At 43.2% G+C, this 12,719-nt stretch overlaps 1 protein-coding gene across 5 annotated transcripts in view; it reads left to right on the forward strand.

Annotated features, from left to right (window-relative positions):
* The window catches only part of L3MBTL3 (L3MBTL histone methyl-lysine binding protein 3), a 106,002-nt gene that overhangs the window by 81,951 nt on the left and 11,332 nt on the right, over window positions 1-12,719 (forward strand). For all 5 annotated transcript variants that reach the window (XM_084775420.1, XM_084775421.1, XM_084775422.1 and 2 more), the window contains one exon: window positions 1,288-1,437. In XM_084775420.1, the coding sequence (XP_084631546.1) occupies window positions 1,288-1,437 (150 nt within the window). The remainder of the gene's footprint in view (window positions 1-1,287; window positions 1,438-12,719) is intronic.

The following is a 12,719-nucleotide window of genomic DNA, read 5'->3' on the forward strand; positions in this document are numbered from 1 at the left end:
ACTTTTACTTTCTTTACAGAAGCCTCTCCAGTGTAAAGTTCATAACTTCTTTGTGTGATTAGGCATTGCCCACCTTCCCCTAGATGATTACTCATTGAACCAGAGTTTTCACCTCCTCATTTTTTAAATTATATTTCCAAAGCCTAGAAAGAAGCTAATACAATACATACTTAATTGGTGAATACTTGCTGATAATGAGAAAATTGAAGACAGGGATTACTTAACCACTTTAAACCCTACTGTGTCATATAAAATGTCTCTTTTTATAGACTGTTGGGAAGATTAAAACTGTATTATAAGCACAGCACGGTGCTTAATATATTGTATGTGCTCCATAAAGACCTGTGTTGATTGTGTTCTGGGTTTGTTGTTGTTGGATTGACATGATATAAAATCATGTCAGCGTGTGATTGTGTGTTGTCACTTTTGCTTACGAGGTATCTGTGATGAATTTTATGTCACTCTTAAAGTTACCAGGGGCATTTCAGACTCTTTTCTTCTTTCCCAGGCGAGAAGCAACTCAGCTTCTCTTGTTGAAAATACATACGTACTGTCTAAAAAGTTCCCTTGGGTGTTTGTTAATATTTCCACTATCATAGAAATGGAAGAAAAGAACACCCATGACACCACCAATGTAGTGTACCTAATGTCCAAGCCATTTCCAGGCTTAAGGCCTCCCAGAACAGAGGGGCAAGATAGGCAGTCAATGGGAGAGTGTGATGTATGTTGGAAACCCGGTACCAAGATGTTGTAGAGATAGAAACGCTAAGGCCCAGGCCAGGCATCTGCTAGCTAATGCCAAGTCAGCACTTAGTGATTGAGGTTTCCTCTGCCCAGGTAACAGGAGTTGTTACTACATGGGACCTCAGAGTGTAACCTCTAAGTGCAAACAGAGAAGGCTGGGGACATTGAAGGTTACTAAGTATGATAGGGGGAATTAAATAGCTATGACTGTCCCCAGCACGGGTATTTCTTGTGCCTGGTTATTCTCAGAGATACCCGTAGGCCTTACCCACAAAAATAGAGGAAGGCACCTCTGACTGTCACTCAGATCAAAGACTATAGCTGGTGGTTTCTCAAAATCAAGTGCAGATATGTCCACTATCAGATGAGCCTAAATTATCTGGAAAGATACACCTTGCTGCTGTGTGTTTAGTCATATATTTATGCACATACATATATAACACACTTGGTTCTGTTTTGGAATCAGACATTCACTAGCATACAGTTTTAATCAATATAATTATGATCTAATGGGAATGCGTTTCTCTCTTTTCTTAATGTCAGTGGTGCCCACTGCCCCTATTCAGAAATCAACTTGAATAAGGACCGCATCTTCCCAGACCGCCTAAGTGGTGAGATGCCTCCGTCCAGCCCATCCTTTCCAAGGAGTAAAAGGACAGACACTAACGAAAGCACATCATCTCCTGCGACCAGGTAACTAAAGTGATGACACGTACATTGGTCAGGAGCACCCTTACTGAAGAAGTCGTTGTCCTGTATGCTTTACATTTTGTGGCCATGTTTTCTTATGGCAGAAATGCATCTGATTTGGCCCGATTGGGGGTGCGCCCCCAGAATTGTAGCACTTGGGAGGTGGGGGTACATAGTGTAAGGCTAGCCTGACCTACAGGAGACCATGCCTCAAAAGCCAAACAGAAAAGCACTTGATTTGCTCTGAAACAACATGGAGACCCATACTTGGATGCACCCTTTTGTCGGTCCTAACATACTTGAGCAAGAGGTCAAAGAATCTTTCCATCTTCCGATGGTCCTTGAACCCTTACCCGAGCTTGGCTGTGATAGCATGGACCAAGCTGCAGGTGAGGCTGAAGCCAGGGACTCGCTTAGTTCTAGATAAGGCCGAGCAACATCATAAAGTTTCATGTCACATGAGTAAACAAACCAGTTCAACCCTGGGCTGAGTGCGACTCGGGCTGGAAGCTGTCTCCAGAGGAGATAGGAGAGGCTCTACTTTTTCTGATATGCTTCCCTCTTTTAATGAAATGTGAGCCAGGTGTGGTGGCACACGCCTTTAATCCCAGCACTTAGGAGGCAGAGGCAGATGGATCGCTGTGAGTTTGAGGCCAGCCTGGTCTACAAAGCGAATCCAGGACAGCCAAGGCTACACAGAGAAACCCTGTCTAAAAAAAAACCAAATTAAAAAAAAAAAGCAAAGCTGTTTTAAAAACTCATAATGCTAGGTTTTGAATTGTGTGTGCACGCGTTATAATAGTTTCGATGCATCTCATTTGATTATGAGAGAAATGGCCACTTAGGTCTGACCTTCACAGCCACAGTAATCTACTTCTCCGGGAGTCAGAGGTGGCCGAGTGCACTCTTGTAGTGTAGACAGGACTGGCTGGAGCCTTTGCAGAGGCAGAAGCCTTGTTCTTAAGAGTGACTTTGTCTTAACTGGCATTTCTATCACTATGGCAGAACATCATAGACCAAAATCAACTTGGGGGCAAAGAGGTTTATTTCCGTTTTCAGTTCCACACCACAGCTCATTGCTGAGGGAGGGCAGGGCAGGAACTTGAACAGAGGTGGAACCTGCAGTCAGGAGCTGACGCGGAGGCCGCGGCGGAATGATCGTTACTGGCTTGCTCAGCTCAGGTGCCCAGGGGTAGCACCACCCACAGTGATCTGGGCCCTGCCCTCCCACATCAGTTATCAATCAAGAAGATGTGCCACAGGCTTGCCCATGGGCCAATCTCATGTGGGGGCATTTTCTCAATTGAGGTTTCCTTTCCCCAAATGACTCTTACTTATGTCATAAAACTAGTCAGCAAAGAGTTGCGGGCTGTTCCGAATCCTTTTGCTTTCATTACATCTCTTCAGTTGTTCCATCCTGCATCAACTTTGGCCAAAGACTTGGCTTTCCTATGTGAGGCATGAGAAAGAGATACAAGGCAATCTTTTAAGAGTCCACATTTCTTCTAGTTCCTTCCCAGATAACAAACAATAACTTGGTTCCATTTTGAAAAAATGAGCCATATGCCAAGAGGTTAGAATAATAATGATCATGAGGAACTGGGTGAGGGTGGCGATTCTGTGGGTAGTGTGCGTGCTGCATAAGGAGGAAGATCTGACCTTGGGTCCCTGCTACTCATGTGCTTGGTGTTGCCTAACCCAGTGCTAGGAGGTGGTGACAGGTAGATCCTATGTGCACCCTGGTCAGCCAGTCTAGCAGAAGTGGCAAGCTCCAAGCTCAGTAAGAGGCCCTGTCTCCAAAAAAAAAAAAAAAAAGTGATAAGAGAAGCGAGCCACTGTTTATCTCTGCCTTCTACATGTGCACACATGGGTGAGAGAACCCTGCCCAAACATACTTACTTGCTCACATACACACTTACTCACACACATCACTACACATATACACACAGGTTTTAAAAAAAAATGATCTCAGGAATTACAAACCTTTCTTAAAATTAAACAAAAAGTCATTAGAATATAAGTGTATAACCTCATATTCATTCAACGCTCATGTCATGCTTGGTGGGGAAAAAAACTTTTCTGAAAAATAAATATAAGAAAATATTTTACAAAACCCATTTAGTAAGTACTTATTGGTGCCCTGCCAGGGTTTATAGAAGGATGGCTCTCGTTTCTTCTAGATGATTTCACAAATGGTACTTTCCTGAGTAAGTAGCCAGTGATTTAAAATCCTTTTCCTGATCAATGCTTTCCTGGTTATGGTTCAGAAGACCCAGACCAATGAAGAACATTGAAAAGTTGGATGTAGAAAGCTGATGAGCTAAACACTCTCAGGTTTGCCCCTCTCTCTACCCAGCTGTACTCTTGGCTCTGTGCTCTTTCCTCTGTGAAAAGTGATGCAATAGAGGAAAACAACAACAAAAAGACATAGGAACCTCTCGTGCCAGTGTCCGGGCTTCTCTGTGTACTGTGCATGTGCCCTTTCGTCTTTCACTTGTTTCTCTGAATCTTTGATAGTTAGTGAGGATGATAAAGGGAGAACGTGTAATTGAAAAGCTCTCCGGGCAGTAACTAGTAAGCACTAAGCCCTTCCTACTGCCGCGACCCCTTAATACAGTTCCCCATGCTGTGGTGATCCCCAACCATAAAATGATTTTCGTTGCTACTTCACAACTGTAACTTTGCTACATATCTGATCTATGACCCCTGGGAAAGTGTCATTCCATCCTCAAGAGGGTCATGACCCCCCACAGGTTGAAAACCACTTGTCTTATTTGGTGGTTTTAAATGGGTGTTTCTAAAAGAGAAAAGGTCACTTACTTCTTTGTCTGCTTCTCAGGTGGCTTGAGCAACCCTTATCCAAAACCACTTGGGATCAAACTGTGTTAAATTTGGAATTAAAAAAAAAAAAAAAATATATATATATATATATATATCTGCCTGGACTTAACAATTTGACCATTTCTAATCTGAAGTGCTCCAAAAACACTTACCAAACTTTGGCTTTGGACACTAGATTTGGGGATTAGAAACATTCAACCCAGGAAAATATATTTTAAAAAAGAAATATTCAATCCATGTTTCCTTTGTTTCCTAAGAGGAAGAGCACGACTTGTCATCTTGTGTAATATTCCTGACCTACGTGGAATAGATTTCTCATAGAGGGTGGTTTTCATCATTGTCCATGCTCATTTCTTCCTATGATCTCTGCTCACCTCACCTGTTTAGCAAATCTCCTGTATATGGGTTTTTAATTTGTCAAAATGTAGCCACCCTTCTCTACTTCTTAGGTACTCGGCAACCCCAGAGGCTAGCTATGAGGCGGGTTTGATGGCAGGTGGCTTATTTGGGAGGTGAAGAAGCATGGATGGGGGGCAGGAGTGACGCAGGAGAGGCCATCAGAGGCAGCTTACCTGTCACACCAGTGACTGCTGTGGGCGCCATGGCTTAGACCCGCTGAGGATGAATAGTCTGGGAAGTGTGTAAACCACACACCTCAGAGCCAGCCACGCGTGTGGGGGCAGGGGAGCAGAGCTAGTCACAGCGCCAGTTTCCTTCTGAGTCCTCCAGATCTGTGTCTGAAGAGGTAGCTAGCAGCCTGGGATGTGCACGGGCTATGTGCTGCTGAGACCTTCTGTGCCATCTCAGGACCCATTTACCTGTCCCAGGTGCTACACAATCCCCCAAGTGATGTGATTTTTGAATACATGTGTGTGTGTCTCAGTTGTTTTAATAAACTTGGGGCTGGAACTTTCATTTGCAAAGAATCATTTGCAATGCTTATTTAAAACGGGGCTCTTGAGTCAAAACATGGAAGATACATCCCAGAAATCCCGCTTGACAAACACCCCTAGGTCACCAGAGCAAATGGTTTCTGTGTTGGACTTAGGGGATGACTATTGCTTGCAAGTGCCCATTGGAAGGGAACATGAAGTAGTTTCCTTCATCAAGTCTGTCTGCACGTGCTGGTACGTTCGCCTAAATTAGATGCTATCTCTATTAAAGGGTCCCTTAGTGTTTTAAGCCCCATACTGTCTAAACCTGCTTAGATATAATCACAGAAGCACAGTAAAGCATCTTTAAAATGCCTGGCAATTATTTGTACTACCTTGTAAGGCAAGTGTTCACTGCTAAACTTAATTTAATGAGACAATTCAGACAGTGCAGTTCATTATAGGCTCTAAAGATGGCTGTTGTAGGGCCCATTCTTCTATTCTGAGAATTAGAGAGTGCTTGCTGTAACAGCAGCTGCCATCAATCTTACTTATGTTTTTCACATGAATTTAATTTTGCAGTCATACCAAAAGCCCATCTATACCATATTAAACGGATGGGGAAATGGGATAACATCAAGCATGATGGTGTGTGTGTGTGTATGTGCGCGTGCGCACTTCATGATAGCACACGCCTTTAACCCCAGCACTCGGGAGGCAGAGGCAGGCACATTGCTGTGAGTTCAAGGCCAGCCTTGTCTACAAAGCTACTCCAGGACAGCTAAGTCTAACACAGAGAGATTTTGTCTCGAAAAACCAAACCAAAACAAAACAAAACAAAAAAAAACAAAAAAAAAAGAAAAAAAGAAAAGAAAAGAAAGAAAGAAAGAAAGAAAGGTTCACACCAAGCAGAGTAGAGTTAATTAAAGCCAAACTTTTAAATGCTTACAGAAATTAATGGGCAGTCTTAGGGAACTCCAGTTTTCTGGTCCTGGAGCCCTGGTGTGAACTGGAGAGCTATCTCTCTGAACTGTCATTTTCCAGCGTCTAAAGCCCCCCTCCTCCCAACAGTGGGCTTCCGGGTACAAATTAGCTGTGGAATGTCTCAGGTCTCCCAGCTCTCGGGAATCTGAGTCTGGAGTGGGTAGCTGTTGTGTGTTCCAGAGAGAAGCCCGGGATGAGTTAAAGCACTCACAGTTCTGATGCCAACCTCTGTGGCACCAAGGCAGCCATTAAAAGTGTGAGAGAAAGATGAGTAAAGTGTGCGAGAGAGATGACTATTATAGTTAGAGGCCTGTGAGGTTGTCAGAGCAATATTGTAACAGGTCTTATTTTCTCTCTTGGGTACCATCTTCCTCCTCAAGGGCTTTCCCGTTTGGAGCAGAAGAGCATCTGTTCTCTTTTCTACAGCAAGCGGGCACTGAGGACTCGGCTCCTCCGTGAGAACCATCTTTACCCAGTAGAACTTTCAGTTCATGGGGAGATCGACTAATTAATTGTCCAGTGTGTTTTTCTTGAGCCTTTTCCTTTGGTGTCTTAATGATACCGTCTTGATACACTTGCTATAGTCCTTTTATTATGTTCCCTTGCCAACATGTGTTCTACATGTTAAATTATAGTTTTATAGGATTATTGGCCAGATGCTTCATTTTTAGTCACTAGGTAAAGAAGAAACCATGGTTACCTCTCCCAGAACTTGTTTACAGAGTCGTGATTAATTAAAACTATCACTAAGCAATTATTGAAGGAATTAAACTTTAAAAATTCCTTGTTCCAATGTGGACCCATAAGCAGAAGAAATTAATCCACAGTTTCAGTCACTACCTGTTCAGAACCCCTTTCAAGGCATTCCCTCTCTGGTCTAAGTCTTGTCAAATTTCTACATTTGTACAAGACGTGTTGAGGTCACCTTAATAACCTGAGATTTTTTTATCTTTGACGTTTTATCTATGAATGGCTTTAACCCAGATTTTTAAAAAAAAAGTTCTAGTGGGTCATACAAAGACATAAGTAACATCTTGGTACTCAAAACAATGAAACCTACAGTTTCTGTAGGTGCTTACCCCGCAGGCATGTTTCTACCTACATATTGCACCTCCTGTGTCTTCCTGTGCTGGATTTAGAGAAGTGACTAAAAATAACACATCCCTGAATGGAGGTAAAATAACTGTTTTCCCCCAGTGTCATTCTCAGTAGGCTTGGGCTGGCTTAAACATAACTGATCAGGAATTATTTTTAAGTTAAAAAAAAAAAGTCAACACTCTGGAAGAGATGAGCTGTGTGCCTTCAACTGCCACCTGTTTTTTCTAGGCACTTCATCGTCCCATGTTTGTTTCGCTAATATTTACCACAGGCATAATTTGAGTAAGATAGTGAGCCATCTAAAATGTGACTCATAATTACAGGGAAAGAGGTGACTGACTCACAGGGAAATCTGCTTCACCAGAGAAGCAGCTTCTCCTGCCTTAATTAAAGTCGAGCCGCTTTCCTGAGTAAGCTTTTGCTGTGGCAGAGTTCAGTTTAAGCTAAAGAAATCTGATAATCAACTAATTCTGGAAAATTCTAAGACCCCAAGAGAAATTGCTTGCTCGGGCTTCTTTTAATATTTCTTGTTTTACCCTGAGTACCAGAGTTGCTGGGTTACCTTCCCAGCCTGTATCTTTATTGTTTGTTTTCAAGCTATGGCTGCTCTGGTCTCATATGTAAGCCAGGGTGGCCTTGAACTCACAGAGATAACAGCTGCCTCTGCCTCCTATTTAAAGGCTTGCCACCACAATCACCTCACCCCCTGTCTTGATTTTAGCCCGCACGGCTAGTCAAGACCCAGGTCATAACCCAAGCTGTCTCTCTGTTTGGCTATGAAAACTATTACTTCAAGGTCTGCCATTATGCTTAAAGAACCCAGCTCACCTAAACAGGGAATTTAACCTAACCTAGAAGGGGACAGTAGGTACGGAAGCTGTCATGGGTCAGGCTCCCACTTGTGTGTCTGGCCCTATGCTGGGCACTAAGTATGCTCTAGTCATTCTTCAAAAAGTCACACTCATATTGACCATCCCTGTTCTGTCCATGGCGTGACTGAGACTTTGGGACGGTAAGTAACTAGCTGCTAACGTCTGTGCAAACCTAGTTAGTCGCAGAGCTGAAATCACACCTAGGGATCTCCGCTTCCGCTTGAGGACACACACAGACACACACACACACACACAGACACACACACACACACACACACACACACACACACACACACACAGCTTTGTAACCACAGCTCGTGCCTCCTGCTTAAATAAGAGTAATGAGGAAGGAGACATCGGGTCAGGAAGCCTTTGTGCTGAGTGACACTGTAATAAATACCTCTGTTAGTAGGTTTTGGAGGGTTTTGTTTTTTTACTTTTCTTTGGTTCTTTGTGAATTTCGCATCGCGCATCCCAATCTCACTCATCCCACCCATCCCCTCATACCCGCCCTCTACTCTTGCAACTTCTCCCCCAAGCAGAGAAAAAAAACCTTGTAGAAGCTGTAGGGTGTCACACTGTGTCCCACCATAAACCCCTTTGCCCACTCTTCTTTGCTTGCAAGTATTCATTGCAAGGACTCATTGGTCTGGTATGTAGCCTGTGGCTTCTGCTGCTCTGCCAATACGGGAACCTCACGGGGACTCCTCTCGGATTCTATTCTTTCCTATTTCTGTCCATCTTGTGGGGATCCTGTAGTTTTGGGTCTATAGGACTGGCCCCTTCGTGCACTCCAGCAGTTCGTAGATGGATAGATGGCCTAGATCTGGCCAGCCTGCAGGCTCTCTGGCTCTCATGCCCTCAGGGCTGGCTCACCCCACAACCAGGGCCAGTTCTCCCACTCTTGTGACCGAGGCAGCCTCACCAGCTACTCACACCAGCCCGTTCCTCGCCGCCCTCGAGTCTGCAGTTCTAACGCTCTGCACTGTGCCCACATGTCTCCCTCTCTTCATCTCTTCACCACTGACGTGCTCCTCTTAGTTCCAGCAGGGGTCTTTGTGTCTGGAGGTGTTTCAACAGTGGTCTCAGGAGGCCTATGACCCAGTTGGGCATTATTGTGCCAAGTAGGGCTCACCTTGGACATGGTCTGTACCTCCAGGCCCCATGGTGCCCGTCTGGTGGTTGTCCCAGGCAGGCTCCTCAGCAGGCCTGCCCAAGTGGCCCCATTTGAGGGTCACCTGTGTCGGGTTCACTCTAGTCTGGGGCCCGTGGTCCCAGGCAGGGATCTTCTAGTCTCTAGCTTGCTCTCTGCCCTGGGAGCCCATCCAGTCCTGTGCAGTGCCAGACTGGTGATGTCTCAGGGTAGCTCCTTGTCAGGGCCCTCTGATGCTGGGTTGGTGGTCATCTCAGGCTTGAGTCTGTCAACAGCTTATCTTGTCCTTTGTGGCAGAAATTATCGCAATATTATCCCAGAATTTTCAAACTGTGTGTCCGTGGACTACCACTGCACAGGTGGGCATACCCCTGAGTGCTGTTTCCTTCCCACAGCCTGCCTGTGTCTGAGCTAGTGTGCCAAGCATTCCACTCCTCCACTCATTTGCCCATTCTGTGCCACAGGCGCAGGAGGAGAGAGAGCTTTCTGCCGGGGAAGCTGAACTTCTAGAGTAGGGATTTCATCTCCGAATACGGGAAGAAACCTGTCAGTACCAGCAATTAGCATAGAGAGGTTTCTCACCTCACAGGGAATAGGAATAATGGCTCCCCAACTAAGAAAACTTTTTTTTTAAATTTTAAATAAAATAAATAGGATAAATAGGAACATATAGGCAGAGCGTTCATTCATTCCCAGCTTTCTCAAGGGAAGGCAAGTTGAGGGTGTCTGGTGTGAAATGCAGCCTTTGCCATCATGGTACAGGAGCATGTAAGTTATTTGGGGAAAATCCAAGTGTAAACAAACATTCAAGAATTTTGGTTCTAATTATAAATTCAGGAAGACCTGGTTCTGTACCTAACCCTCTAAATGTGGACTTGATGTCTTTATGTCTCAGTGTATAGAACACCAGACCTTGCCCCAGGGCGTGCCATAGCCCAGCCGACCTGTCAACCACACAGCTCAGCCCATGTGTAGCTTGTAGTGTTCTTACGAATGCTGAACGGCCCCTTCCTCGTGCCGGGATGGGCTATAGGGTCTGTTGACCTCAATGCGTCTATCTGCGCGTCTGCTCCACTGCGCATGCTCTGGTGGGCGGTATGTGGCTCCTTCTATCCCCACTCTAGCTAAAGGAAACACCATGTGGAACACAAGAGGGCCTGCCACGCTTTATCCTCAACCTGCCCTTGAGAAAAGCTGGGAATGAATGTTCTGCCTACGTGTTCCTAATTATCCTATATTTTATTTAAAAAAAAAATGGGGCTAGAGAGATGTCTCAGAGGTTAAGAGCACTGTCCTGTTGTTTCAAAGGTCCTGAGTTCAATTCCCAGAAACCACATGGTGACTCACAACCATCTATAATGAGATCTCCTACCCTCTTCCGGTGTGTGGGCACATACAGGCAGAATACTATATGAAAATTAAATCTTTTTTAAAAAATGTTTTCTTAATTGAGGAACCATTATTCTTTTCCTCTATAAGGTGAGAAATCTCTCTATCCTAATTGCTGGTACCCTGACAGGTTTCTTCCCATATTCAGAGATGAAGTCCCTATTCTAGAATTTAAGGCTTATATGATTCTAACTTATGAAAAGTCCTAAAAAAGAAAAAAAAGAAAGAAAGAAAGAGAGAGAGAGAGAGAGAGAGAGAGAGAGAGAGAAAAGAAAAGAAAAAAAAATAGAAAAGTCCTGAGTTACATTTGGGAATTGAAAAACTGATCATGTTTCCATGAAGAAAAGCAAGTAATATACATTTTGCCTTTTTTTTTTTTTTTTGAAGTACATTTTGGAAGATTTGCATATAAAGGAACTTTTGGCTCTAACATGTTATTTCTCTTTCCTATCTTTGATCGTTTTAGAAAGAGGTGTTTTCCTTACCTTTCAAGATGTAAATAATTGACGTTGTATTTGGACATAGACTACAAAAGTGTTTTTCTTATGTTTAAGTAGTTTGTTGTGGTGGTTTGGTATGGTTTAGTTTGGTGTCACTCTGTAGACCAGGCTGGCCTTAGAGATCCCCCTGCCTCTGCTTTCTGAGTCGCAGGATTAAAGGCATGCACATATTAACACAATTTACTTTGAGGAGTAATTATGCTTTATTAAAACCACAAGAGGGAAACTTTGGTTATTAGTGGATATTCCTGGTCATGAAAATGCACAAACACAGATTTAACTTTTCACCATTTGTCTCACTTTCTTTTTTCACTTCCAAAAGAAACAAACAAAACAATCAATTATTCATTTAACTTCCTAGGAAAGGCACAAGAGCTAGTTGGGATTCATTTCTTTGACTCTGAGAAATATTAATTTTAAATTATTTCACATAGTGTGTGAGTTTTTAAAAAATAATATTAATATAGACACCAACAAGCTACCTTTCTTTTTTTTTTTTTTCACTAGTCACAATATTAGGATAGACTCTGTAGACACAAAGAGTGTTATTTCTGGCTTAGTACAAACATGCCTAGAAATTTGTGAGTCAGTTGGCTTTGACATGTTGTAATTAGAAGGTATGGCATTATTGGGTCTTGTTTTGTGGGTGTTTTGTTTTGCTTTTGCTTATTTTTGTGGTACCAGGGATTATGGTACTTGTACATGCCAGCCAAGCATGCCATGGCTTAGCTGTGTTCGCCTCCTTTTTGAGTTTTCACGTGTTCTGTTTGGAGGCTAGGGTCTCACTAAGCAGACCTAAGACTGTCTTTGAGCACTCTCTACAATGTAAATCTCCTGTGTTGGCCTCCTGAGTAGCTAGAATTACAGGCCTGTGTATTCTCCATAGAAACTCTCCTGTTTCTATGGAGAAAACAAGGTTTTTCCATCAATGCCTCAGGTAGTGTCCTTTGTCAACCATCATCAGTTCTCACGTGTGGAGTAAGAGCCTTTAACTGTTGAACTGGAGCGGTCCTTGATTAAACAGGTGCAGGCTGCTCTGAGGGGAGGTGGATTAGATTCCTCTTCATTTGGAGTTCTCTGAATTTCTTGAGAATATGTTTATCTCATAATAACTGATCCCTCCTCATTATCAAATAAGGGCTAGTCTTCAAATAAGAGCTACTTTGATTTAATACAAAGTAAGCCAGAAAAAAAAAAGCTCAGCGTCAAATGAGATTCCACAGGTGCTCCTGAACATGATCTTCCTGAAATGTAGTGAACATTTGTTGCATGCTTTCTGTGATGATTTTGTTGCATGAGTATAGAGCAGTGTCTAATGGAGAATAGGTGCCTTTGGAATTAAAACTAAGAATTCCTTTTGTGTTAGACTGTTTAATTGTATTTACCTTGTTCTTGAACCTTACCAGTATGGCCCTGGTCAGAATATTATAAAGCTCTATTGTGCAGCCAGATACCATACCCTGTAACACGGTAGAGTGTGCTTTAGCACAACCTTCAGAATGGAATACGTTACGTTGAAAATTTTTATAGTCCATAATATATGTTTTTAGAAGTGTATGTACTGTGTACTTAGTTT

This window comes from Acomys minous (genome assembly GCF_964271855.1).
Source record: "Acomys minous genome assembly, chromosome: 3".
Lineage (NCBI taxonomy): Eukaryota > Metazoa > Chordata > Mammalia > Rodentia > Muridae > Acomys > Acomys minous.